At 39.9% G+C, this 24,819-nt stretch overlaps 3 protein-coding genes across 4 annotated transcripts in view; 1 reads left to right on the top strand and 2 right to left on the bottom strand.

Annotated features, from left to right (window-relative positions):
- The window catches only part of pld1a (phospholipase D1a), a 43,524-nt gene extending 41,910 nt beyond the window's left edge, over positions 1-1,614 (bottom strand). Inside the window, exon 1 of one of the 2 annotated variants that reach the window (XM_044166309.1) lies at positions 1,476-1,614. The gene's annotated coding sequence lies outside the window, so the exon portion shown is untranslated. Of the gene's footprint in view, positions 1-9; positions 186-1,475 lie in introns of those variants that run through there. The other variant, XM_044166308.1, reaches the window with a different exon arrangement.
- Positions 1,615-3,759: 2,145 nt separating this feature from the next.
- On the top strand, positions 3,760-8,510 carry ghsra (growth hormone secretagogue receptor a). Its single transcript, XM_044167394.1, has 3 exons — positions 3,760-3,794; positions 3,989-5,639; positions 5,936-8,510. The coding sequence occupies exons 2-3, from the start codon at positions 4,799-4,801 to the stop codon at positions 6,247-6,249; spliced, it is 1,155 nt and encodes a 384-aa protein (XP_044023329.1). The 5' UTR covers positions 3,760-3,794; positions 3,989-4,798; the 3' UTR covers positions 6,250-8,510.
- Positions 8,511-11,817: 3,307 nt separating this feature from the next.
- Positions 11,818-24,819, bottom strand: part of fndc3ba (fibronectin type III domain containing 3Ba) — a 98,865-nt gene continuing 85,863 nt past the window's right edge. The window contains exons 25-27 of the mRNA XM_044166122.1: positions 20,261-20,427; positions 18,391-18,518; positions 11,818-16,354 (exon numbers count right to left, since the gene is read on the bottom strand). Coding sequence (XP_044022057.1) covers positions 16,043-16,354; positions 18,391-18,518; positions 20,261-20,427 — 607 coding nt within the window. The 3' untranslated portion in view covers positions 11,818-16,042. The remainder of the gene's footprint in view (positions 16,355-18,390; positions 18,519-20,260; positions 20,428-24,819) is intronic.

The following is a 24,819-nucleotide window of genomic DNA, read 5'->3' as shown; positions in this document are numbered from 1 at the left end:
ATTACCAACCTGCTCTTTTTGTGGACGTGCAGCCCACATGTTGGTTAGTGATCAATCCACTTGGCTTCACTGAATGGACAGCAATACTAAGACACACACTCTCCACAAAGAACTGCACAGCAGCAGCAGACGGCTAGTCCAGTGCTCCTTCTGTTCTGTAACTCAGTAAGTGTGGCTGAGAAAAAACTAGCAGTGAACTCTCTCAAACTCCTAAGGAAGGGAGGGGTCTCTGAAACTCTAGACCAATCACAGAAACAGGTTCCTCCCACAGGCTTTTCTCATTGGATAAAAAAAGTTCTGGACTTTTGGTGAAGTAGGAGGAGTCCTTTGGGTAGAAAATACTGTCATTGGCCCTGCCCATCTCATCATTTCACACTCTCACCATCTCTCCCTGTGTCTCTTTTGATCTGTCCACATTGTCTGTGTATGTTACTATGTTTGTTTCTCTGGCTTTATGTTTCTGTCTGTGTCAATATGTGTGTCTGTCTATCCTTGTCTGTGCATTTATGAACATGTCTGACTGCCGGTGCCTTTGCATGTGTGTTGAATCTTTTGAGTCTTTATTGATTTGCATAAGAAACTAAACAAATAAACACTCAAACATAAGGATTATGCTTGTAAGATTAAAAAACCCATATGGATTTATGAACAAGAAAAAACAGAAAAAAAACAACAACAGCAAGAATCTGATTTAGTTGTATGTTCACCGAAACCTGTGTGTACACATGCTATGTGTATGTTCCTGCTGAAAGAGCTCTCTAATTAAATGTACTTTCATATCACACCTGTAGTACAAAACCATCCATTAGTCTGGCAGCCACACACAAACACGCATACACATCCACAGGTTCAGCTACAAAATCAAAAGAGATCTCTTCCTCCATCTTGTGGATACAGGGATGTACTTCGCCCCTAATAGACCAAACGCACACTCATACAAATAGCTGTCAAATGTGTGTGTGTGTGTGTGTGTGTGTGTGTGTGTGTGTGTCCTTATGACAAGGACTTTACCCTATACTCTACTACCACACCCAAAGCGGTAAATGTACAGAATACACGGCAATAAAATCATAAAAACATCAAACACAGAGATGAACTACAGGAAACTATGAGAGACCTCTGTTTCATATACATAACGCATAGTTCACCGCCATAAAAAGACCAAACAGAAAAGAATACAGCTAAAAATACAGCTGTGACATTTCAGTGAAGATACCCAATTATTACCTTCTGTTGTCCCAGGCATCTTGTCTGCGTAAATAGTAGTGATTTCAGCTTGGTGTTTGGCTATATCATCATTATCACAGTTGTTATGAGCATAGGCCCACTGAAATGTAGTTGGATTACACAAAACAAATGTCAGAAGCTCACCGGTTAAGGTTTTTCCTCATCACCCAAATACACACTAACATGCACAAACACACACAAACCATACAATCTGGATACACATCATATGACCACAGACAGATACATACCAGTTATGATGAAAAGGTCTTAAAGAGGCTGTGAAAGATACAACTGTCCTGACAAGTGTCCCGCTTGTGTTCTTTCCACCATTCCACCGAATCTCTCTCACTCTCTATTTATCTACAGTATCTCTCTTTCGCTCTCTCTCTCTCTCACATCATGATTCAGTGATCATAAACATAATGGTATCTACTGGTAAAAACAGTGCAAAGGGCAGCGAGATAACACTATTTGAAGCATGAATATCACATCAGTGTAAAAATAGAAATATATTGCTATTGTAATTGTGATCAGATTCACACTTATACTGAAATTGGCCATTTGCTTCACCAATGAGGTCTCCAGCTCATTTAGCCATTAAGCCAATATGAAAATAAGCTACAAAGTTTGTTGATCTCACAGTTAAGACCAGACTTTTTGACATCTTATGTAGCCTCTGACTTTAGTGAAATGTAGCCTACATGATTTAATGTGGTTAAGCTATCTTTACAACACATATTTAAATGTACTCACTTAAAGATTAAGAACAATATTAAAGAAACAAGAACATATTTTGTAGATACTGCATTTTTCCTGCGTCTTTTACATTGTCCAGACATTGAGTGCAGTAGCCTATCCAAATGTTTTTTAGGCTGATTATTAATCACTGTCTAAAAAGGTATAAACTTTAAGTTTTACAATTTATTGTTATGTTTCACTGTTTGGCTTACAGCTGTCAAACTTAAATACTTTTTCTCAACTTCACAGTTTCTGTAGTTAGCCTATTGTTTACTGTCTTTGGCAGAATAGCTAACCATCTTATCAGTTATTAGGGGGTGATATATTCTATATTCTATATAGTGGCAGTTAAATGAGTTACTATAGTGACTCTGTTCTAACCTCATTATACAGTTATATTCTATCTGAAACATGAATATTGTCCATATACTGTACATATAAGGTACTTTATTAGATTAGATTGGATTAGATTAGATTACATTAGATTACATTAGATTAGATTAGATTCATCTTTATTGTCATTACACATGTACAAGTACAAGGCAACGAATTGCAGTTTAGGTCTAACCCAGAAGTGCAATAAGCAAGTGCAGGATATAAAGTATGTGCATAAATGCAGAATAGAGCAGTATTATGAAAATGTTTTACAAGTGGTACTATGGACATTTTTACAGATGGAATTACTATAAACAGAAGTATACTGATGGATATGTACAATAATGAATTGGACTGGGCAGATCAGTAGTGCAATGAATATTAAGTAGTGCAAATTAAGTAAAAATAGTTAACAGTGTAGTAGATGAGTTATTGCAGTATTCAGTACATAGTACTGGAGTGCAAATGATGCAGTATATGTATAAATAAATAGTCCGGTAGTGCAAATAAACATGTGGTACATGTAGCAAATATAATTTAGCAGCATGTGTCTATCCCTGCAATCAACTCTACAGCAGGTGGCATTTGACACATGTTGCTAATTTGCAAACACTCTTTGAAACAGGAATGGTGTAAACTCATAAGTGCGACATCATGGCCCCTGTTCTCATTCTGCAGAGGGCAAACTGGAGCCTTGAATTAAATCTGGGCTTCAGATTGACTATAATGTCATTTGAATCTTTGTGGCTGTGGAATTTTATGATTCTTTTAGGGCAGAGTGCATTTCTGAGATATTAAGCATCAAGGATTTGATATCCCACTGGGCAAAAACTGTACTTTCTTAACCTCAACTCTTTTTATATTGCCCTGTGTTGCTTTTATTTTTTATGAAAAGCACTTTGAATTGCCTTGTTGCTGAAAAGTGCTATACAAATAAACTTGGCTTGCCTTGCCTTGCCTTGCCTTACCTTAACCCATATGGCTCTTTAAAAGATTATTTCAATATGTGGATAATTTTAAGGAGCAAAAGCCAGATAGAATCTTATAATTTTATGCTGATGACTAAATATAAAAAAATATATTTTTCATTCACCGCCTGGCAGGATCAGCTGCAAAGCCACACTTCTGGAGCAGGTGGTTATTTTGAGTCTTGCTCAAGGAAGACTCCCCTTTGAAAGAGTTTCTAAAAGGTCACTCTTCTTTCCCTATACTATGCTCTCTGAAAGACTTGGTGGTAAATTGATTTTCTGAAACTGGTCAGCATTAACCCCCACTCATCACTGCCCTAAAAACACCAGTAGGTGGCGTTGCAGCACTGGACTCGCTGTAGACCCCCACACCACCCTCCCTTGAGCAGCACCACTTCACCTGTATATGATGTTTTGCACACACTCCCAGTGTGTCCACATAATGGATATGCACCATAACTAGAGGAGCAGATTTGGAAAGCCCGGGTAAATTTCTACTTTTTCTATTTATATCCTTTGAAGTCCTATTTGCATGATTATGTTGACAATGCGTCGTTCCTTCATGGTGCTTGTGACTTTTATAAAATTGTCTCCGTTCAGTCATAGAGTATTTGTTTTCACTGTGGTTGTTGTTTATCCGTTTGTGTTTGGCTGAGTTTGAGTTCCGGTGCCCTTCCCAGGACAGATGTTCACCGCTGCTGCCGCATCTTTACGACCCTGCCTCTGACTCACTATCACATGCTGCCCGGTGCAACTTGTCTACTGATCTACTGTTTTGTTTTTGTCTGACGCGCAAACGCAGGGACGCGCCGTCGGTGATGGGAACTCTTTGGGACTCATGAGAGATTACCATATTTCATTTCCCCTAAGCTCTCAGCTGCTGGTGGCACTCACAAAAAGAAAGGATGCGGGAAATAACTTGTCTTTAAGTTAGATATACATTGTTTTTTTTTTTGGATAATAGATGTTTGTGCTGTGTTTTTTCTGTTGCATCTGTTTGGAATGGAATACACCTCCGCATGAATTTCGCTTGGCGAATGTTTAGCTTACAAATATCCAGCATGAAATTTGGTAATTTGTTTTGTAACTAACACGCCTACTCCTCTTTTGAACAAGTACTTTCAGCACCAAACATTGTTGGGCCTCTCTACAGTGCGTGCTGCAGATGAAGTGGATAATTTTGGTTCGATCTCATGTTTATGTTAGACTCTGGAGAGGACTATCTGTTCCCTGGAGGATCTCAAACGGTCTTTGTCCACTCACAATGGTGACTTCACCTTTACTGTGAACAGCTGTTACACAAGATTGTTTGCAACGCGCACACGGATCTATTTTACGCACGGCTGCCGACCTTTGCTATTACCTCCGCAACTCAGACACTGATGATGGGAGAAAAGGGCAGCGCCAAGGGGCTTGAAGAGTCCCAGACCCGGGGTGCCTTTAGCAGTCAGGGCCAAGCACGGCCCCGTGAATAACCGCGCGGTGACAGCATGCCCTCTTGGCCCAATCTCTCGGAGTGCCTCTCCCATAACTGCAGCTGGGAGGAGACCCACAACGCCACAAGGAACGCTGACCTTGGCCTCCCTCCTCTCAATTACTACTCAATCCCTCTCCTCACGGTCATAACCATCGCCTGCACGCTGCTGTTTCTGGTCGGGGTGGCCGGGAATGTCATGACCATTTTGGTGGTCAGTAAGTACCGGGACATGCGCACTACCACCAACCTGTACCTGTGTAGCATGGCCGTATCTGACCTGCTCATCTTCCTCTGTATGCCACTGGACCTCTACCGTATGTGGAGGTACAGGCCCTGGCGGTTTGGGGACGCGCTCTGCAAGCTCTTTCAGTTCGTGTCAGAGTCATGCACCTATTCCACCATCCTGAGCATCACCGCTCTGTCGGTGGAGCGCTACCTGGCCATCTGTTTCCCGCTGCGTGCCAAGGCCCTAGTTACCAAAAGGAGAGTGCGTGCCCTCATTCTTCTACTCTGGACAGTGTCTCTATTGAGCGCCGGACCTGTGTTTGTCATGGTGGGAGTGGAGCGTGACAGCATGTGGCCGACAAATTCCAGTTCTGGAATGAATGAGACTGGCTTCTCCCTGGAGGCCGCGGACACCCGGGAGTGCAAGATGACTCACTACGCAGTGGAGTCAGGCCTGATGGGAGCCATGGTGTGGTTGAGCTCTGTTTTCTTCTTCATGCCGGTGTTCTGTCTCACAGTGCTCTACAGCCTCATAGGCCGTCGGCTGTGGCAGAGACATAGAGAGACAAACATCAGCTCCCGTGTGGCTCACCGCGACAAAAGCAACAGACAGACCATCAAGATGTTGGGTAAGTTTGGAGAGCAAATTACGCACACGCATAACTTGGTCAACATATACATGGGTGGACATCAATCAGTGAGTAAACCAAGGTCTGGGTTTTAAGTTTAGCCAACAGCATATAAGATAGAGTTTATCGAAGTTTATCGAAAAGCTTGTTTGCAACTTTATTCATTCTTTCCTCATCCTTAATCCATTACACCTTCTGCATCCACTTCCTTCTCTACCCCTCTCCTCTCTCCACCCTGTCCTTTCACTCCTCCTCTTCATTCTTCTCCTCACCTGCTTATCTTCCTCCTCCTCCAGTGGTGGTGGTGCTGGCCTTTGTCCTGTGCTGGTTGCCGTTCCATGTGGGTCGCTACCTGCAGTTCCGCTCTCTGGACGCTCCGTCCCCGCTGCTGTCTTTGTTGTCCGAATACTGCAGTTTGGTGTCCGTGGTTCTCTTCTACCTGAGTGCCGCCATCAATCCCATCCTCTATAACACCATGTCCTGGAAATACCGGTGCGCAGCAGCGCGCCTCTTCGGCCTGACTGACAGCCAGCCACCACGAGGCCGCACAGCCAGCACCATGAAGGGAGACGGCTTGAACGGCTGGACGGAATCTACAGTGAGCTTCTGAACGTATGACTGTCAACATTTCTGGTCATCATTTGCAAAACTATTAGTCACTAATTGATAACACTAACTTTAAAAGCCATTATTTCTGTTAGGCCGGGGAAAACGATGAGAGCGCGACACTTGCATTTATTTGACTGGGACTAAAAGAAACAGAGGAGGAGAAAAGCGCGAGCTACAAGCCTCTGTTCACTTGCATCAATGGAACTTCGATTGACAGTTAATTTTCTTGTTGGATTATTTCAGCAAGTGCCATCCACTATTCAGACAACACACTCAGCAGCATTTGAAAAGCAGGACTGGTGAAGTGCAATATACACACTAGCCTGAAGTGCTTATATTGATCCAAATGTGAACAACATGCAGCAGGGACGCACGCCCTTATACAAGCACACATACATATGAATAGCCTATCTTAGACATCTACAATTGCCTTATATTGTATTCATATTCTGGATGACAAAGAAAGCACTGTAGAACTTGTGGCACTTCTCTGTACTCCTTCAGTGAGGGGCAGAGGTGCAGTGTGTGTGTGTGTGTGTGTGTGTGTGTGAGAGAGAGAGAGAGAGAGAGTATTTGCATGTGTGTATTGTGTGCCAGGTGTCACCCTCATGGATGTGATTTATGTAATTAGTTGGAGAGAGTGTGAAAATGTAAAAGTAATATGTTACTGTTAATTAATTTGTGTCATACTGAATGCCCTGTATCTTGGAAATTCAAGTCCATGCTGATGCTGCCAAGAAGGGCCAGTGGGGTTTCGGGTATGGTCCCTGAAATTAATTTCCTGTGTAGCCTTGTACTACATAACAGTGGGTTTCAACATCAAGGTTGGAGTTTAGTAAATGGGAGCAACAAAGCTAGTTGATTTTTAGGGATTGTGAGATAATTTACAGAATGCAAACATTTCCAAGATATGTATCATTATGTCTGTAAGTTTTGTAATTATACTTAATTCTTGTTAAATGATCAACATTATTCAAGCTGCAGACTCTTGCTACTAAGAAATCATCTAAAAAAAACAATATACATGAGGAGGGTTTGAGAAGGTATCACTAAATGTTTCGTGGTTTCTTAGACATTGCAATGCATTTAATAAGTATCAGTTTGGTGCATTTGGCAAAGAAAGCTGATTGGTGTTACTGTAAAAATCAACATGTCAATGGCCATAAATGCCTCAGCTTTCTGAGTCACCATTCAAACATTGCTGATTTCAGCCACCTCAGGTGTACTGATGTCAGTTACATTCATACAAAATACAGTACAGGGCCTTTTCTGTTTGTCACAGCTGTGTGGGGACAATGTGTTAATCTGTGGATCCAATCATATAAAAAATGTAGCAGATTTGACAAGATTCGTTATGCTACTTGAAGCAATGTTCAACTTTGGCAAGTAATGAAAACAGTTGGGATGGTTGAGTAACTTTTCATTTTTCCCCATTCACACCTTCAAAAAAATTCAAGAGCAGTCAACTTGGAAGATTAGCTGCACTGTGGATTCACAATCATCTTTGGCACAAATTGTTCCCCACTCCCTGAACTGTTCAGTGTGAACAGGCAGAGTGACTTCTTCAATGGTTAAATCAAACGTGCACAGTGTAAGTTATATTATGTATAACTTACACTGTCTTACTTGTCTTGTTTATTGATTTGCTAGAAGTTTGATTTTTAAATAGTTTCCAAGGGAGAGACTGCATGGGTATCCAGTGGAAACAATTTCCATGGGTGACCGTGTGCCAAAGATGCCAACCTTGACAAAATGTCACACTATTCTACAAGAAAGTTTTTAAAATAGCCTTTCCTTTATATATGTATAAGATAATGCAACAGATGGAAAACATAAAGGTGATTTCATTTTGTAAAGTGTATCATGCACTCTTTTGGACAAAGAGGATCAGTGAACTATCTATAAGTAATGATGTTATGCTTGCTTTAACTTGTAAATAGATGCTTTATAATGCTATACACTCAATGCTGTACACTCAGATGGTTTCAGCAGGCCAAATCACCGCAGAAGCCTCCACTAATCTGCACTCGATTTCAAAACATGGCCTCCTGGCTCAGAGGAATGTATCTCTGAATGTTTCTGACTGTACATACCAATGTCATGACATACTATTTATTAATCTACAGAATGTATACTAATTAAAAGAGTAAAAAATAGTTTCATATTTTCTTTTTTTGAAGATGTATGTAAATATATCCTGCTGGGTAATGTATCTGTTGATGATAAAGTCTTGTAAAAGTAAAAAAAAAAGGAAAAACTCAATTCCTCTTTGCTTGTCTTTTGTAAACAATATTTGTATTCTTCATGCACGCTGGCATCAGGTAGCTTTTTGTCTCCTACAGGTATGAGATGCTAATTGCAAACAGAGAGGTTTGTGAAATTAACAAACCACTAACACTACTGTTCCACCCTCATCAATCGTCATTGAAGTACATACAACACTGCTCAGAGTGGACTAAGAGACACACCTCACCGTAACAGGGCCTGTAATCTTTCCCCCATGTGACCCTGCTATACACCATTATGTAATGTTAGTCTCAGTGGGGTATAATACCAGTCAGTAGATTGCAATCTTAACAAGGAGACACAGCAGTGTGTTCTCTGTCATCTCTGCTGGTGTTGTATTTTTGTGGCCATAAGGCACAGCACCACTCTATCACCTAAGACAGGGCAGGCTCTGCCCTTAGATACCACACAGGGCTCAAAGGATCCCTCAGTCACCTCTGAGATAACCTCAGGTATCTGATCAAAACAATTAAGAGTGTCTTCAAAACCCTCTGAGTACAAAATATTTAGCAGAGGTTTTTGAAAATTGGTGGGAAAGAGCAGAAGAATAAGGAAACGTATGTGTGAGTGTGAGCTCACTCAGCTGAGAACATTGAAAAGATTATAAAAACTGAAGTTAATTAATTAAATAAAAGCTGGATTGGTATTTCATAGAAGATTGTTAGTGGGTGGATGATAGGTGAGGAGAAGAAGAGGTGTAAAATAACAGGGATGATGACAAGTGGTCCCTATTCAAAAAATTGTGCAATGAAAATGGACAATAAAACAAAAGGTGAAAGAAAGAGGTTTAATCAATGAGTCAGACATCATGATTGTTTATTTAGATGTGGGCTGTGCAGTGGAGAGTGAATACATTAGATTTAGGAGGAGGAGGAAGGTGGAACTGAGGAAGAGTTCACATCTATCTCCATCTATATGTGTGCCTGTACAGTAACTTATTTATTTGGTATACCATATAGCTGGTGCGCAAATAGAGGCAGGCATTACACCTTGCACATCACAGAAGCTGGAATTTATTTAGTGCATGGATTTAGCAAAGTTGTGGAAATGTTCCACAGGAGTCTTGGTCAGTGTAGACTGGATAACAACATATTAGAGAATTGGTGGTGCAGAATGCCAAAGGTGCTCTACTGGGTTCAGATCAGGACTGTGTATAGACACAGTTATATTTCTTTAGTCATCTTCTGACAGTGACACAATATCCTGTGTACAGCCATGCTAGCAGCTCTGTGAGGCTGTACTTAGGCACAGCAGAGCTTTCACAATGACAATGTCAACATACTGATGTTTAGCAGGTATAACATTTGCCATGTTCACCATCTTAGTTTAGCATTTTAGCATGCTTACATATGTTAATTAGCACTAAACATAAAGTACAGCTCAGGCTGATGGGAATGTCATTGGTTTTATGGGAATATGGTCATAAACCATTGGTCATAAAGTATTGGACAAATTAAAAATTGACCTGATGATCCTTAAGGGGGATGTGTATATCTCATGGAATTTCGTGGAAACCCATCTAATACTTGTCGAGACATTTCATTTACTGTAAAAGCTAGAGGAAAAATCACAGGATAATCAAGTCATTAGGCTTCATCCTCTGGGGATCATGAATGTCTGTACAAAATTTTATGGCAGTCCATCCTATAGTTGCTGAGATATTTTTGGTTTGAACTAAGGCAGTGGTCCTGTACCGACCAATGAACCGACCTTTTCAATGTCACCCATAGAGCCATGATTTAAAAAGAAAACATCAAAATCAATGACCATAAAGGGATGCATATGTATATTATGGTGTTCTGATGATTCTCCACTACAGAAATGCAGATTCCCTCACTGCAAACCAGCAGCCTGGACTACTTTTGCTGTATCAGAAACAACCAGATCAAGTAGGTTTTCTTTCATTCATTTATTCAAGTTTGATATTTCGATTGCTTCATCTTCTTTGCTGACAGGAGAGGTACACAGCCTGGTTTTCTTTAGCTGTTGCCCATCTGGTAAAACGTTTGACAGGTTGTGTGCTCTTCAGTGTCCTGCGCATCATTCTGTTTTTAACTTGTAGACTTGTGCTCCAGCTGTAGATTACACAGCCACAAAAGTACATTACATTTCTTCTCCTTTGGGATTTGCTGCCAAGACAGCAGCTGATAGGATTTTTTTTTTTTTTGTAGATTGCACAACTTTAGATAATACTATTGGTGAAAATCCCAGGAAGTTGGCTGCTTTAAAAATACCAGAACTGGTGCATCTGACACCACAGATCATATCACATTGAGTCACTTAAATTGTGCTTCTTGTCCAGCGATTCACACATTACTAAAACTACTTGATGCCTTCTGAGTGCTTTATCCCTCAGCTTTATTCATACTGCATATCACTGTCTCAAAGAGCGAGTGGCCACTGCTTACAGTGCACTTCTCAAAAACAGGGGATTGTCATATCATTGCTGTACTAAAGCTTAATTAAAAAAGGCAAGGGCGAGCTAGTGGAAGAGTGTTGTTTTGATCTCCCCTATTTAATCGTTCAGTTTCTACACCACTGTACATGCACCACAAAACAATCACACAAAAAGGTCAAAAGACTAATATTCCCCTCTTGTCCTTGGGTTGCTGCAGGGTGAGGGGAATTGAGTGTGCAGAGAAGCAGTCTCTTTCTGGTTGCCCTCGGGGACAGCAGGGGATAATATCGTGTGTGATATACTCTTCTCAGCTATCTGGCTAAACACTATCGAGGCCACTGGAGAGTAAATCCAGCACTGACACACCTTCACACAGACACATTCACACTGATGGTCCAGCTTAAATTGACACACACACTCATTCTACGTCCGATGATACTCTGACATTTAAAATGTTGTCACCTTGAATAATTACAACTGTTTTGAAACATAATTCAGACCATTAATCATAATTTAAACCCTAATATTATAAATATTGATTTCTACTCAGCTATGTTTACAACAGTACATAAAGGTGTACCTGATGAGAGCAGAATCATCATTCTCTTATTAAATCTTTAAGATAAAAATCAATAGGGAGACACCAGTACAGTAAATTAAGTACAAAGTTTTTGCACTGGCATTGGCAGTGGCTATACTCCTAATTTGCACACCACATATCTGTTCATTAAGCTATCATGTGACACAGTATCTAATATGTTTATCTGTAGAAAGTGATTGTAAATGATGTATTTATACCATACACAGAACTATATGTAGAACAGTGTGTGTAGAAGTGCTGATGAATAATAACACACACAATGAAACATACAGGTGGAATCAATGTCAGAAAAAAAATCAAAACATTTATTGGGCATAAATATATTATATATACGCTACCGATACAGTTACGTCTTACATACATAGGGTAGTATTTGCAAAAATCTATACATTAAAATTGATATGGCAGTTTCTTTTATATAATGCATATGAAATTGTCTAACATTTACAATACAAGAAGAAATGCATGAATTTCTTTTTTTTTTCAATTCGTAGACCATGACAACATTGGAATGTTTGTTTTTAAATCGTGAGGTAAAAATATGTTTCTTTTTTGTCTCGCTTAAAAAATAGTTAAATACCTGTGAGTCTCTGTATGTTTGTCAAATCGCCAAATTCTCAGTCAAAATCTCTACTTACTGTAAAACGTACAAAAAATAACAAAAAAAATTAAAAGAAGAAAATAAACTGATCAGAAGGCACAGACGTGGGGTTGCTGGGCAAAAAATTGTCTCTCATTCTTGACATACCTGCCAAATGTGCAGGACCTGCAGGATGGGTGGGTGGGAAGGGCGGGGTGTCTATAAAATCAACAGCATTTGAAAATAACAAAACAAAAACAACAAAGCACATTAAGGGAGTACCCTGCCCACAATCCCACAGTCTTTCAGTTAACACTGTGTTAACCTCGGACTATACAACACTAACATGACCGGTCTGAGCTTGACCAAGGCGAACCTCTGCTCTCCCACTGGGGCTTTGAGGCTTGAAAAGGTAGACACCATGAGCACGTCTGAGAGAGGCACTGTACTCCCTGTGAGCCGTACTTCCTTTGGTGCCGTAGTTTGCATTCTGCAGGGAGCAGGGTGTCATTTGAGAAGCACAGAACCATGCTCCAGTAATGCCAATGTCACAGTGACGGCAACAACAGAATAATGCCAATGAATGTAACAGACGGCGTTGGCAGTAGTGTTTGGAACAGAGCGAAGGACCTTATATCTCCTCTCGCTCAAATTAACCTCATCAAGACTAATGCTTGGCATAAAAAAGTGCTTCAACTCTGTTAGTCATAATGTGTTACCATCTCATTCTATAGCTCTATAGATATCTCTGTATATCATCTCTTAGCAAAATACTGGATACAAAATACTCACTACTGCTATACCAGCACTAGCCTGAACAAGGAATCGTCAATATTATTATTGTCGTCATCTGCCTGAAATCATCGTATGATTGTTTTTGCCTTTTTAACCTTTCTGTGTGAAATCAGGTTGTGTTACTCTCCTCCAAAAGGGGCTATACATTTCAAAATGGCACCTTTTGCTTTACAAAACAAAATAATAAAAGATAATATGAAAAGAAGCATAATCACAGATCAAGTTAATGTTTTTTTTCCTTTTGAGAGAATAATAATAACAATAATAATAATCGTAATGATGTGTCGTTACAGAAGAACATCACAGAACCCTTTAGACGGCTGCAACCGCAACATCTAGTGGACACGAGAAGACTGCACTTTGGCAATAAAACAGTAAAAAGATATCAGAAGCTTCATTATAACACTAAAAGCCAAAGGCAGCGACGTTTATCCCAATAAAGATGACTTTGAACTGACCCTAGGGCCTGGCTTTGCTACATATCTCTCTAAGCATTACAAGAACTGCTCAGCTGTGCACGGCTGAAGCAGGAGATGGAAAAAAAACACAAAACACATAGGCATTTGGTTACACGTTTGAAACGGCAATGATAACTGCAATGCATGGACTGATGAGCTACAGGTTCCCAACAGCTGTAAAAGAAATACTTAAAGGGTTACTGAGATAAGGAATGCTGGCCTTAATCATACAATCTAACATACATCCATTAAAAAAAAACTAAAAAGAAAAAAAAAACATGCTACAAGGAAAAAAATTAGTATATAACTACACTTGTCTCTTAATCTTTAAACAATAAATAAATGAAGATTGCACTGTAATTGGCATGTAAAGTACTGTATGCAAATATATAGTATAAATAAAACCTAGAAAAGAACTCTACCTTAACTTTCCCATCAACTTTGGCAAAGGTATTTTGAGCTAGTAAACCACTTTGCTTACTGACACGTACAGGAGCAAGGCACAGCATAGACAGGGGACAAGATACAGCATCAAAAAATTAAAGAAAAGATAAAAGAGAGGGAGGAAGACAGAGAAACAGAGGAAGAGGAAGAGAAGCTATTATGATGATGATGATGATGATGATGATGATGGTGATGATGATGATGATGATGATGATGACGACAGCGATGAGGATGACAGGATTAGATCTCCCCTCTGTAAGGCCTTATCCCTGAGGTACGTTACAGGTTGCCAATCAGAGCTGAGCGGTGGGGTTAAACTACAGCCCCCCCTTTCCCACCCAATCTTCCCCCACACCCCTCCCGACAAAAGCAGACATGTCACACATTAATCTTGCAGGTCAGGGTGACTTCTTTGGATCATCAGGGTATGTATTGGGCTGTACCTTAACTTTGTTTTTCGGGTTGGGGATAAAGGGGTTCAGGAGTCAGGGTCAGGGGGTGTTACATGTGTCAGAATGCCCTGTTCTGTTGAGTTGTGTTCTGTCAAAGGCTTGTTTGGTTAGTGAACATTAGTTCAAGTCCCCAGAGAACATGTCCATCTGAGTGAGACCACAGACTTGCTACTGCTCTGATTACATGTCAATAAAGCACCTTTTAAGAGAGAGAGAGAGAGAGAGAGAGAGAGAGACAGAGACAGAGAAAGAGAGAGGGGATGGATCGAAAGCAAGAGAGGAGCAGCCAGAGCAAAAGGTAATTACAGATAATTATGGGCAGAGGGGGAGAAAAAGAGAACAGTCTTAAAACGTATCGATTCACAGACTAGGTGGAAGGAGAAACTACAGCTTCAGCATTGCTCTGGCTGGCGGCTGGCTAAATTTCAGGGGGGTAAAGCTCAAGCTAACTCCTAATGGCTTTCCTGGTTAACACACACAGCTCTGAGAATGGCGGCTAGCTGGCAGGCTGTTAGCACCTCTGGGTCTGTGACGCTACGGGCATATCGCTAATAAAGCTACAGATAAATAGGCTGGAGCAATGGTACTTGAGATGGTAGAATATGGAAGGACAGACTGAGGGCCAATCAAATGCTCGGCCCAGCCCTTTCCTGGTAAGTTGCAGCCAATCACAATCCCAGCCCGGCTTTCTAAATGCTAAAGCCAGTTTATGCCCAACATTCAAATACCTACAAGGGTTCAAATTCTGATCCAAGACCAGTGTTTAAGGGCTCCTTCAACCATACGCAAGAGCTGCTGAACTAACCTCAGAGCTGCTGTTTGTGAGCACCTAGAGTCGACTCCTCCCCTTTCACACTCTAGTTCAGACCTTACATTGCCATCACTTATATTACATCACTTCTATAGCATCATAGATATTTGTTATTTTATATATATATTGTGTGTATATATATTAGATTACTGGTTTTCCATTCTTTCTTAGATATAATAAAATCACAGGATAGCAGCATCTTACACCACACATGAATTGCATCACTTTGGTAACTGAATGAGTGAGTGATTGAATGTTAAAAGCTGAGCATATATGTGATTGGAGGATGTGTGTTTCTCACTGTCATTGCATGAGTGTAATTATACGTGTGTGCATGTATGTGTGCATTGTGTCTTTGTCAGTCTGTGTGTGAGAGCAGGTGCAGATTGCATGAATTGACCGACAGCCTGTAGAGTAGTAACAAACTGAATAATAAGGTATGAATGGCTAAAGCTTTGAAGGCCTACATTGGAATATGGCTGAAATGAATAAACACTGCAGCAAAAAAAAAAAAAGAAAATTACACATTGAAAAACAAAAAAAAGTAAGGCAATGACAGTCAAGAAATATACACGTTCTCTAATCGAATATGTTTTAAAAAGATACAAAATAAAAACATGCAAGTCAGTCTGAGGAGCAACTGCTTTGCTCACAGCTATTTAAGGCTTGATTATCAGTTTTCTTTCCCAATCGAGGTACAGCTAAGACAAGGGTTCCCTCGACAGAAATCCTTAACAAATGAGACAATGATACAAAGAGACATAGAGAGAAATGAGACCAAACTGAGTGAAGACAGAAGACAACAGGAACAAGGTGAGGAAAGCCAGAATCGATACTTTGACCAAAAAAAAAAAAAAAAAACATTTATAGCCTTAGAAGTATATCTCAAGTGTTTGTTTTGATTTCATTCGGTTCTTTCATAGACTCTGTGATTTTGCTTTCTCTTTCTATCCTATAGTTAAAATTCCCTCACTTCATGAAGAAGTACTGTAGCAAGCAGGCGATGAGGATGGAGAAGCCCGCGAACACGCACACAATAAGCGCAGCAAAGCGCTCATCGCTGGAGATCAGGCCCGCCCCTTTGCCCGTTTCCACGGCGCACAGCTCTCCAGATGATGGCGTCTCCAGGCGGCGCAGGGTGAACAAGGAGGACGGGCTCAGTGGTCCGCACAGTTCCTGGCACGTATCCTGGCAACGGCGGCAGGCGCCCACACGGAAACGATAGTCTGTGTTGCCCTGGAGACCAGAGATTTGGAAAACGCCCTCCTCCCCCTTAAAAACCTGTGAGTGGAGAAAAAGCATGTTAAAAACATATACAGTTTGTTTTTTCTCATTAATGAGCACACATAAATGTAAGTAACAGATGTATTCTACGAAACACAATGCCAGTTGATTTTACTGAAAGTGTGCTCATTAGCGAAATGAGTTGGTTGGTGTTTTGTTGGAATAGAGACCTGCATGCTTGCTTGAGTCACAGTGGCATATGATTGCTTGTTTTCATAGTGTGTGCATGGTGTTACTCTCAGCAGGTGCCCATGTACAAAGGGAACCGGTTCAAGTCAAATTATGAGAATACACATCTGGCAGGGTGTCATGGCTATACCACGGTGAGAAGATCAGCCCCCCTCCAGAGCGTCTTGAGTGAGTCCTGTCTTATTACTAAACCAAAACATATATGATGTTTGACCTGAAAACAAACTGCATCTTGCAATGTGCGACCCCATGATGTTACTCATCTTCCAGCTTACCCCACTTTTCCATTATCAAGGTATAAATTATGTTTGGGAAAAAGGACATGGCTTCAAGCTTCAGGATATACAAATTTGAAACATTGGAATTGACTTGTAGGTGATGATACTCCTATGTGCCTGTAAAGGTAGATGATCATTGCCAAATTATTAAATTAGAGGCCTGCTTGTTTGCTCTGAAAAAACTGGATGTTACGTAATTTCCTGCTCCTAAATTCTGATCAAACTGAGATGTTGGTCATTAGCCCTGATTTCTCAAAGTTTGACAGCCAAGAATCAGCACATTAAAAGGCACAGGACCTATCTGTTTGGCGGCACCTGGAAGTAGCTTGATGTCCTCTTCTAAATATATTTTTCAGAGATGTTAACAATCTATTTATAATTTTGTCCACACTTTAATTTTATTATGTTGGTCTATTCTGTACACACAACATCTATTGCATGTATGTCCGTCCTCCCTACTCTGTTGCTCTTCCTGGGGTTTCTTCCATTTTGGGGGGGGATTTTTCCTTATGCAAATTGAGGATAGGATAGAGGGTGTCATATGCTGTACAGATTGTAAAGCTCATTGAGGCAAATTTGTGATTTGTGATGTTTGGCTGTATAAATGAAATTGACTTGACTTGAGTTGTAGCTGATCAAGAACAGTGAAATGTTTTTCTGCGTGTGAGAAAAGCTAACACATAATTTTTCAATATATTTTCAGGCAGCAGGTGGACCGTAATTGTGGGTGTGTGTTTTACACAGAGTATTGTTTTTTAGTTTTAGCCTTCAGAATTTCCTGCATCTCGTGTTCATGAATGAAGTTGGCAAATTAAACAGTAGTGTATGCAACAAAAGGACAAACACATGGAGAGAGAAGTCTACAAACATCTGAATAGCAGCATCAAAGATTTGCTTTGACAGCTGATGTATGTACACATAATGAAATGAGCAAATACACGTAACACATCACCACATGCACACATATACACACAACTGCGGTTTTGTCCGCTGCTGAGTATCAGCAGTTCTTCCATCCAACCATTCAGTAATGCAATAACAGAGACTAAAACAGCCCTGAAGACAAATGTCTTTTTGTCTGCAGTCTACTCTGCTCATCGCTCCAACTGCCAGCCACCCAATCCTGTATTTCCCAGTGCGGCAAAAATCATTATTTTTTTGTTACTGGTGCTGTGATTCTAATGAAAATCCTTCAATACCATTCAATAAATACTGCTGGCACTGCAAATTACCTTCAGTTTCAGAATGCTGTATCTCTCAGTGCAGGGAAGACATAGTGTGTGTGAGAGTGACTGTGTGTATGTGTGTTTCATTCTTCTATGTGCAAATGTGTGTCCAGTTGTGGGCAGTTGAGTGCTCTGTAATTCCTTCCTCATCAATGCAAACTGAATTTTTCTACTCCTCAGGGAGATTAGAAAATATCCTCCCAGCAGTACACACTTCCACAAAAATGAAAAATGAACCAAATAATTGAAGCGAAGCTCTGGACTACGGAGACACTGGAGCTCTCAACACTATCCTCATATACAGTGTGTATGTGTTTGAGTGTGTCTGCATGAGACGAACCTGTTTGTATTCTGACTCACGTCCCACCAGCACCTGTAGCACGTAGCTCACAGGATCTCCTCTCATTGGTGGGATAGTCTCCCATGTGATCTCACACACGTTCCCCTCCAGCTGGTGCACTCTGGGAGCTGTTGGAATAAATGGTATCAAAACATGATTTCAATCACATGACAGGTTTTCACACTTAAAATATTTGTTTTATACTGTATTACTTTTGTGACTTTCTACATTTGGGCCCACTAAAAATAAATTCAACCTCTGTGTATTCTCTCCTGAAATGAATACGCCCTTCAGATGCAAGAATGCATCCGGAAGGCCAAATATCATTTCATTTTATTAGTAAATCCTAATATCCACCTCCCTCCTTGAAACTAATGCAGTAATGGTTTTGGTCATGTTAATGGCTGTTTAGACTCCTGGATGTAAGCTAGAACAAAGAACAGATTATTCATGTGCAATAATTTTGTTTTTCAGCGTTGATAATTGTTTTGCGAAGCAATAATATCCTTGGGGAATACTGTGATTTTACACCGGAAATAACAGCATAACAACAATAATCCAATTCTGACTACATTAATTGCTGTACTAAATATATATCTAAGTATATATCAAACTAAACTCTAACCAGGGACCTATTCATTGATTTGTCTCAACTCCTCTTGCTCTTTATTGTTCTGAATGAAAACTGATACGCAGAGAACCTTTCAGACAGTGCACATGCACTGCTAACAGTTTTACAGAAGCTGTTTGGACCCTTGAGGCTGTTATTTTCCCAGTCATGGTTATGTCAATGCTGTGCTGCACATTGACAAACTCACAGTCATAACCATAGTACTGCTGCTGGTTATATCACTATAGCTATAATAAGCCACCGCCTCTCAGTTTACAGCACAGACCACATACTGGAGGCAATAATCAAGCAAGGCTACAGTAAACATGTCATCTGTAACAGCCAAACATAAACAAATGTATTGCCATTTTTTGGCCTGTTAGTGTATCAGCTCTTTTGGGCCATTCAGTGTAACTCCTAAACTGCTTGAGCCAGTTGCAACAGCTCTTCAAAAGTTCAAACTTAGCCTATGGATGGATGGATTTATGGATAAATTAAAATGGGTTGCACAATGCAAACTTGTTCTTACAGTATGTAGAGATTAGTTGTTACTAAATATTTACACCCAGTAACTGCCAGGTGTTAACTGTTGTGTAGCTAACTGAACCAACTGACAAAGCTAATATTAGCTTGCTAATATGTGACCCTTTTAGAGAAAAAGAGGTAAAAATATGTAATATGGTCGACACATCCAGACCGGATGACACTTATTTAAAATTAAATTTCCCAAAAATAACACAACATACTTCAAATTACTAAACGTTTTGCTAATAACGTCACACTAAATGAACATAAAATAGGTTAGCATAATCTGATATTTCCCACTCATTCCAAACTACATGAATACTAACTGAGAAAAAGACATAACAAAATAATACCTACATTTACAAATGATTTGAAGTTAAGCTTAATATATCATTTGCAACCCTAAAACTGTAATTTTTGGAAGTTATGCAACAGCTTGTGGTGCTACTGTGATTTTCTGTTTACATAGTTGATTCTTTTGATTGGAAGGCGCAACAGATGTTTCCTCACAACCAATTTACACATTGCTTAAGTCTTAAGAAATTTCTTAAGTTTTTTTTTTGTTGTTGTTTGAAACTAGCTAGAAAGAACAAAGAAAGGATTTTTACACACAAATGTTGTGATGGATTTTAGGAATAGCTGGTGCAACCAAACCCTGGAGTGCAGCATTGACATCATCCCCCCACTTTTCACCATGCAGCAAAACACAGACAAACTTTGCCTGGATCAGTTTACCTTTGAGGGCAGGGGGTACAGACTTGGTGGTGCAGAAAGTGTGTGTGTCAGAGAAAGGACCCTCCCCAGCATCACTGATGGCCTGTATTCTGAAGCTGTAGCTGCTGGACTCAGTCAATCGCTGGACCTTATAGGTGTGGCTGGGACCACGGTAGATGGTCACAAACCTGGACAGAGAACATAATGAAGAGAGAGAATGAATCACAAATCTAGTGAGACATCTGTAAATGAGAATGAGGGGTGAATGGGGAGGACAGGAAGAAAAAGTGAGTCAAAGATAAAGGAGAAGGTGAAGAGTGAGGTGAAGGTAAGAGAAAGGAGTGATGGTGCTATGAATAGATTAGAGGAAGGGAAAGATGTGGTGATAGAGAAACTTGCAGGTAAAAAACTTGGATAACAAGAGCAGTGAGAGATGAGGCACCAATACTTGGATTGCACTAATCACTAAACCCGTTTTGGGGACTGATTCAGACCACGTTCAGAATTGGATTGATGCATTTTTCCCAGACTTTCTTTGACTCATCACAGCAACAATTACCAGTAACTGTGCTTATTAACAGGACTTATGGGTGCATGACATTGCTGGCCTAACCATATAAAAATAAATCAGTTTTTATCCAAACAAACTCTTGTTGCTTCGAATATTGGTCTGTGTTTGATCACTAAGGGGTTTATTCACCTCTTACTGGCCAGTAACTCCAAAAAAGGCTTTAAATGCATCAATAAGTTTAGAATATGGTGCCTTGAAGTGGGATTGTCTTGAGAAATAAGTAGTTGATACCTTGAAAGGAAACAGGAATGCTGGCGGGAAGAGACGAGAGTGCATCTTAACAAAGATAGTGGTGATTTATAAACACACAGGACGAATACTGACAGGTCATAGTCACAAATCTGATGAAAATGAGCACCAAAAAAGTTTCTGGCTGGCTAGATGGACAGATTGACTGACTGAAGGAGAGATGATAAATGAGCGAATGAGCGAGTCAGGGAGAAATGGGAATTTGAGCTGAAAAGGGGTTATTTATCTCCACTATCAGTTTTTCAGCACAAGTAAAACTTTGAGGGAGGAAGGAAGATACGGGAGAGAGGGAAGACAAAGGTGACGGGGCAAGGCAGAAGATAGGAGGCAGTGATGAAGGAAGAAAGTCAGAGGAGGATATGAAGGAGAGGAGAAATAAAGGAGGAGGAAAAGAGAGGTGACTGGTAATTACAAGAGTGGAGACAATGATGGAGGATCTACTGTAGAAGGAAAGAGAAGAGAGAGTGAGAGAGAAAGAAGAGATGAGAGAGGTCATGGTTTAGTAGAAGGCTATAACTCCAGATGAGCTCTTTATGTAGCTGCACTACAGATAAGTGATGTGTTTCTCTGGCTGATATATGATGTTGTTAATCCTTTGCCTCACTGCCGGGCCTTACAGTTTACACACACACACACACACACACACACACACACACACACACACACACACACACACACCCAGTGCTGGTAGAATTAGTTCAGTGCTTGCAATGTAAATGCTACATGCATCCAGGTCTCCCCTTGTTTACTCTCTGTTGACTCTCAGCAAACAACCACGTGGCCAAAAATTTATTCATATATATATATATATGAAGTAAATACATTAACTTTTCCATTATCATAAGTTTCCATCATCAAAACAATTAACACTCACGTACACGCACACACACACACACACACAATCACCAGGCCACATTTAATGAGACGAACTGCACCCTTGATCCAGAGCCAAACAGCCAACAAATTAACCACAACAAGGAGCAGAGGAGGGCAGAGAAAGAGAGGTTTGAGGTTCGTGTTTTAAGATGTAGACATCTTAAAACATGGCTTTGATTGCACCAGTCCTTTATTTTAAAACATAACACTGTTTCCAAGAGCCAGCAATCATTCATCCCACACAGAAAAGATAACAACAGCAGGTGGAACCTTGACAGCTTTCCAGTAAAATCATGACTGTCAGACTGTTGCCTCAATATAACTTTTTTTTAGCAGATATTAAAATGACAAATCATTGTTTAAAAGGATACAACTTTTTTTTAACCATCACAAGTTTTTAGCAATGCACAGAAAGTTAACTAATAACTTTTTCCATTTAACATGCAACAATATCATATTATGACCAAAACACGTGTGTAGATGTCATTAATGATGACATCATCATCAAATTTGTACCACATAAAGTGTACACTTTTGTTATCAGTTCCAATAAAAACATGTTTTTAAGCAATTATTGCCTGATATGGGTGTATCATGCATGGCTACTAATTGATAAGGTTAGCATTAGAGACAGAGAAGGAGAAACAGCTTGTTTTCAAAGTGGCTGAATTGCTTGCTGGCTGGCTGTGTGGAAAACAAATGAGAGTGCATAAAAAACAAAAATGGCGGAAAACAAGGATGAAGGAGAGAGAAATGAGGAACATGGCTGGATGAATAAACAAATGGGAGGGCTGAGAGACAGATGGTTAGATATGGATGGAGAGATAAAGAAGCAAAGTTGAAAAGATGAAAAGACGGACACATTGAATTTAAGAAAGGCTGAAGGACAGAACAGGGGATGGAAGATGGATGAAAGGGTGGACAGACATAGCGATGGACGTATGGATGGATAATTCTTATGAATGACAGCAACTGCACTCGAGCTTTGCCCCTAATGCCTGTTCTTCCACCTGCATTCATCTTAAAAATCCATTGTGTCAGAAGGTTTACACCTTCTTTGCACTGCACTGCTTGTGTTGCCATGGCACCCTTACACTCCCAATACCCCTGCCAGAAGGTATTTTGGGTAACACAGATGAGGAGAAAGTGAAAAGAAAAAAGTCAAACAAACTCATCCAGATTTTAAAGGGCAACAACAGAGTGAAACAAGTTAAAAGGAAAAAGACAGAGGGGGAGGACAGAGCACGAGGAATAAGTCTGCATACATGGAGAAGAGAGAAAAAATAAGCTGTCAGAGAAAGACGGACGGAGAGGGAGAGGGGAGGAAAGAAAAGAAAGGGGATTCAATACTGTGAACCTGAGAAAACAGCTTTTTTTTTATCATATTACACACCCAGAAAGACGTGGCAGGGTGGATGGGAGAAAAAAAAGATGGGGTGGGAGGGAGAAAATTTATGAAAGGGGGCACACATTTCTCCAGAGGTCCTCCAGAGGTGAAGTTACCTTTCTAACAATAAAATGAGATGAATAAATATGAATTAGATCAGCCGAGACAAAGACAGCGAGAGACAGGGTCGGGGACAGCCAAAGTCAAAGACAAAGACATAAATAGACAGTAATGCTATTTGGTTAAAACATTACACTGATGTAATTTATTGGCAAAATCAGAAATTATATTTGCAGAAATTGCAGTTGGTTATTCAATATGTTTGTTTACAAAGCAAAATATTTTCAAGATTCAATACGTTCTCTTTTTTCAAAATGCCCTTCCAATCTCCCCGGGTACATTATGACTAGCAGTGAAGCATCTGGTTGGCATGGCAATTTCATCAATAATAAAAATTCCTGCTAACTCATTCTAATAGATTGTAATGAGAGAGCAAAGGGGGAAGAGGAGGAACACACACACACACACACACACACACACACACACACAGTCCAACAAATGGTGATGGCCACTAATACACCTAAACGTTCTGTCACAACTACCAGTAGCTGCAAGTAATGAATCCTAGGCGAAGGCAATTAGGTTGAATCAGTCAGGAATCACACATTGTCATTATGACATTAGCGATTCAGCAAAAAATAGAGTTTATGGACAGTTTCCACGTGGAGGAAATGATGGAGATGAAGAGGAGAAAGCAAAATAATGTTTGTGTATTTGGGCTGTGTCGAGATGCTGCTATTGTTTTTTATCTGTATTATTTATAGCAACCAAATTATCTGCATTTCTATCTGAATAAATCTTATTCTGTTTGATTTTTAAAGCTGTATTTAAAAAACAAAGTATATGTTACGTAACCATAAACATAAGTAAACAGCCATTACCCTTAACCTTGGATGTTTCTCTGAAACCTTCACCCTGATCTTAACATATGTTAGAGTATGAAATCTGAGAATTTTTATTAGGAACTGAAAAATGTCAGTTGCAGTTTATTCTAAAAAAAAAAAAATCTAATATTTCCTTAAAATAATTCCTGAACTATTTCCAACCCCATGAAAATGAGACTGTATGGACTGGGATTGCAAAATTTAAACTTCTTTATAAGAACTTAGAATCAATACAAATCATTTGCATATTCTGGTATAGATAAAAATGGAGAAAAATGTAACACCTCCTTGACAGAAAAAAATATTGTGCTATGGAGGAACTGGCAACTGAGATCCTTCCCTAAAAAGTTTTATTTTGTGAGGAACGTACAGAAACGTGGAAAAACTTAATGCCTGCTAAAAGGACAGCAAGCCTTAATTCACTTCCACTTGGATCAACCACTCTTAAAAGTCTACTATCAGAAAGCAAGAAGGGACATGACTCGAAAAAAAAAATAAAACTAGCCAGACTAATGATAAATTAGTGACCAATTTAAGGCTATTCTTGGGCCAA

This window comes from Siniperca chuatsi, linkage group LG15 (genome assembly GCF_020085105.1).
Source record: "Siniperca chuatsi isolate FFG_IHB_CAS linkage group LG15, ASM2008510v1, whole genome shotgun sequence".
Taxonomy (NCBI): Eukaryota; Metazoa; Chordata; class Actinopteri; order Centrarchiformes; family Sinipercidae; genus Siniperca; species Siniperca chuatsi.
This window is presented reverse-complemented; position numbering and strand designations above follow the sequence as displayed.

Coding starts and splice junctions, on each gene's coding strand:
- ghsra (XM_044167394.1), top strand. CDS start 4,799: ATGCCCTCTTGGCCCAATCTCTCGGAGTGCCTCTCCCATAACTGCAGC. Junction 5,640..5,935: donor ACAGACCATCAAGATGTTGG/GTAAGTTTGGAG, acceptor CTCCTCCTCCAG/TGGTGGTGGTGCTGGCCTTT.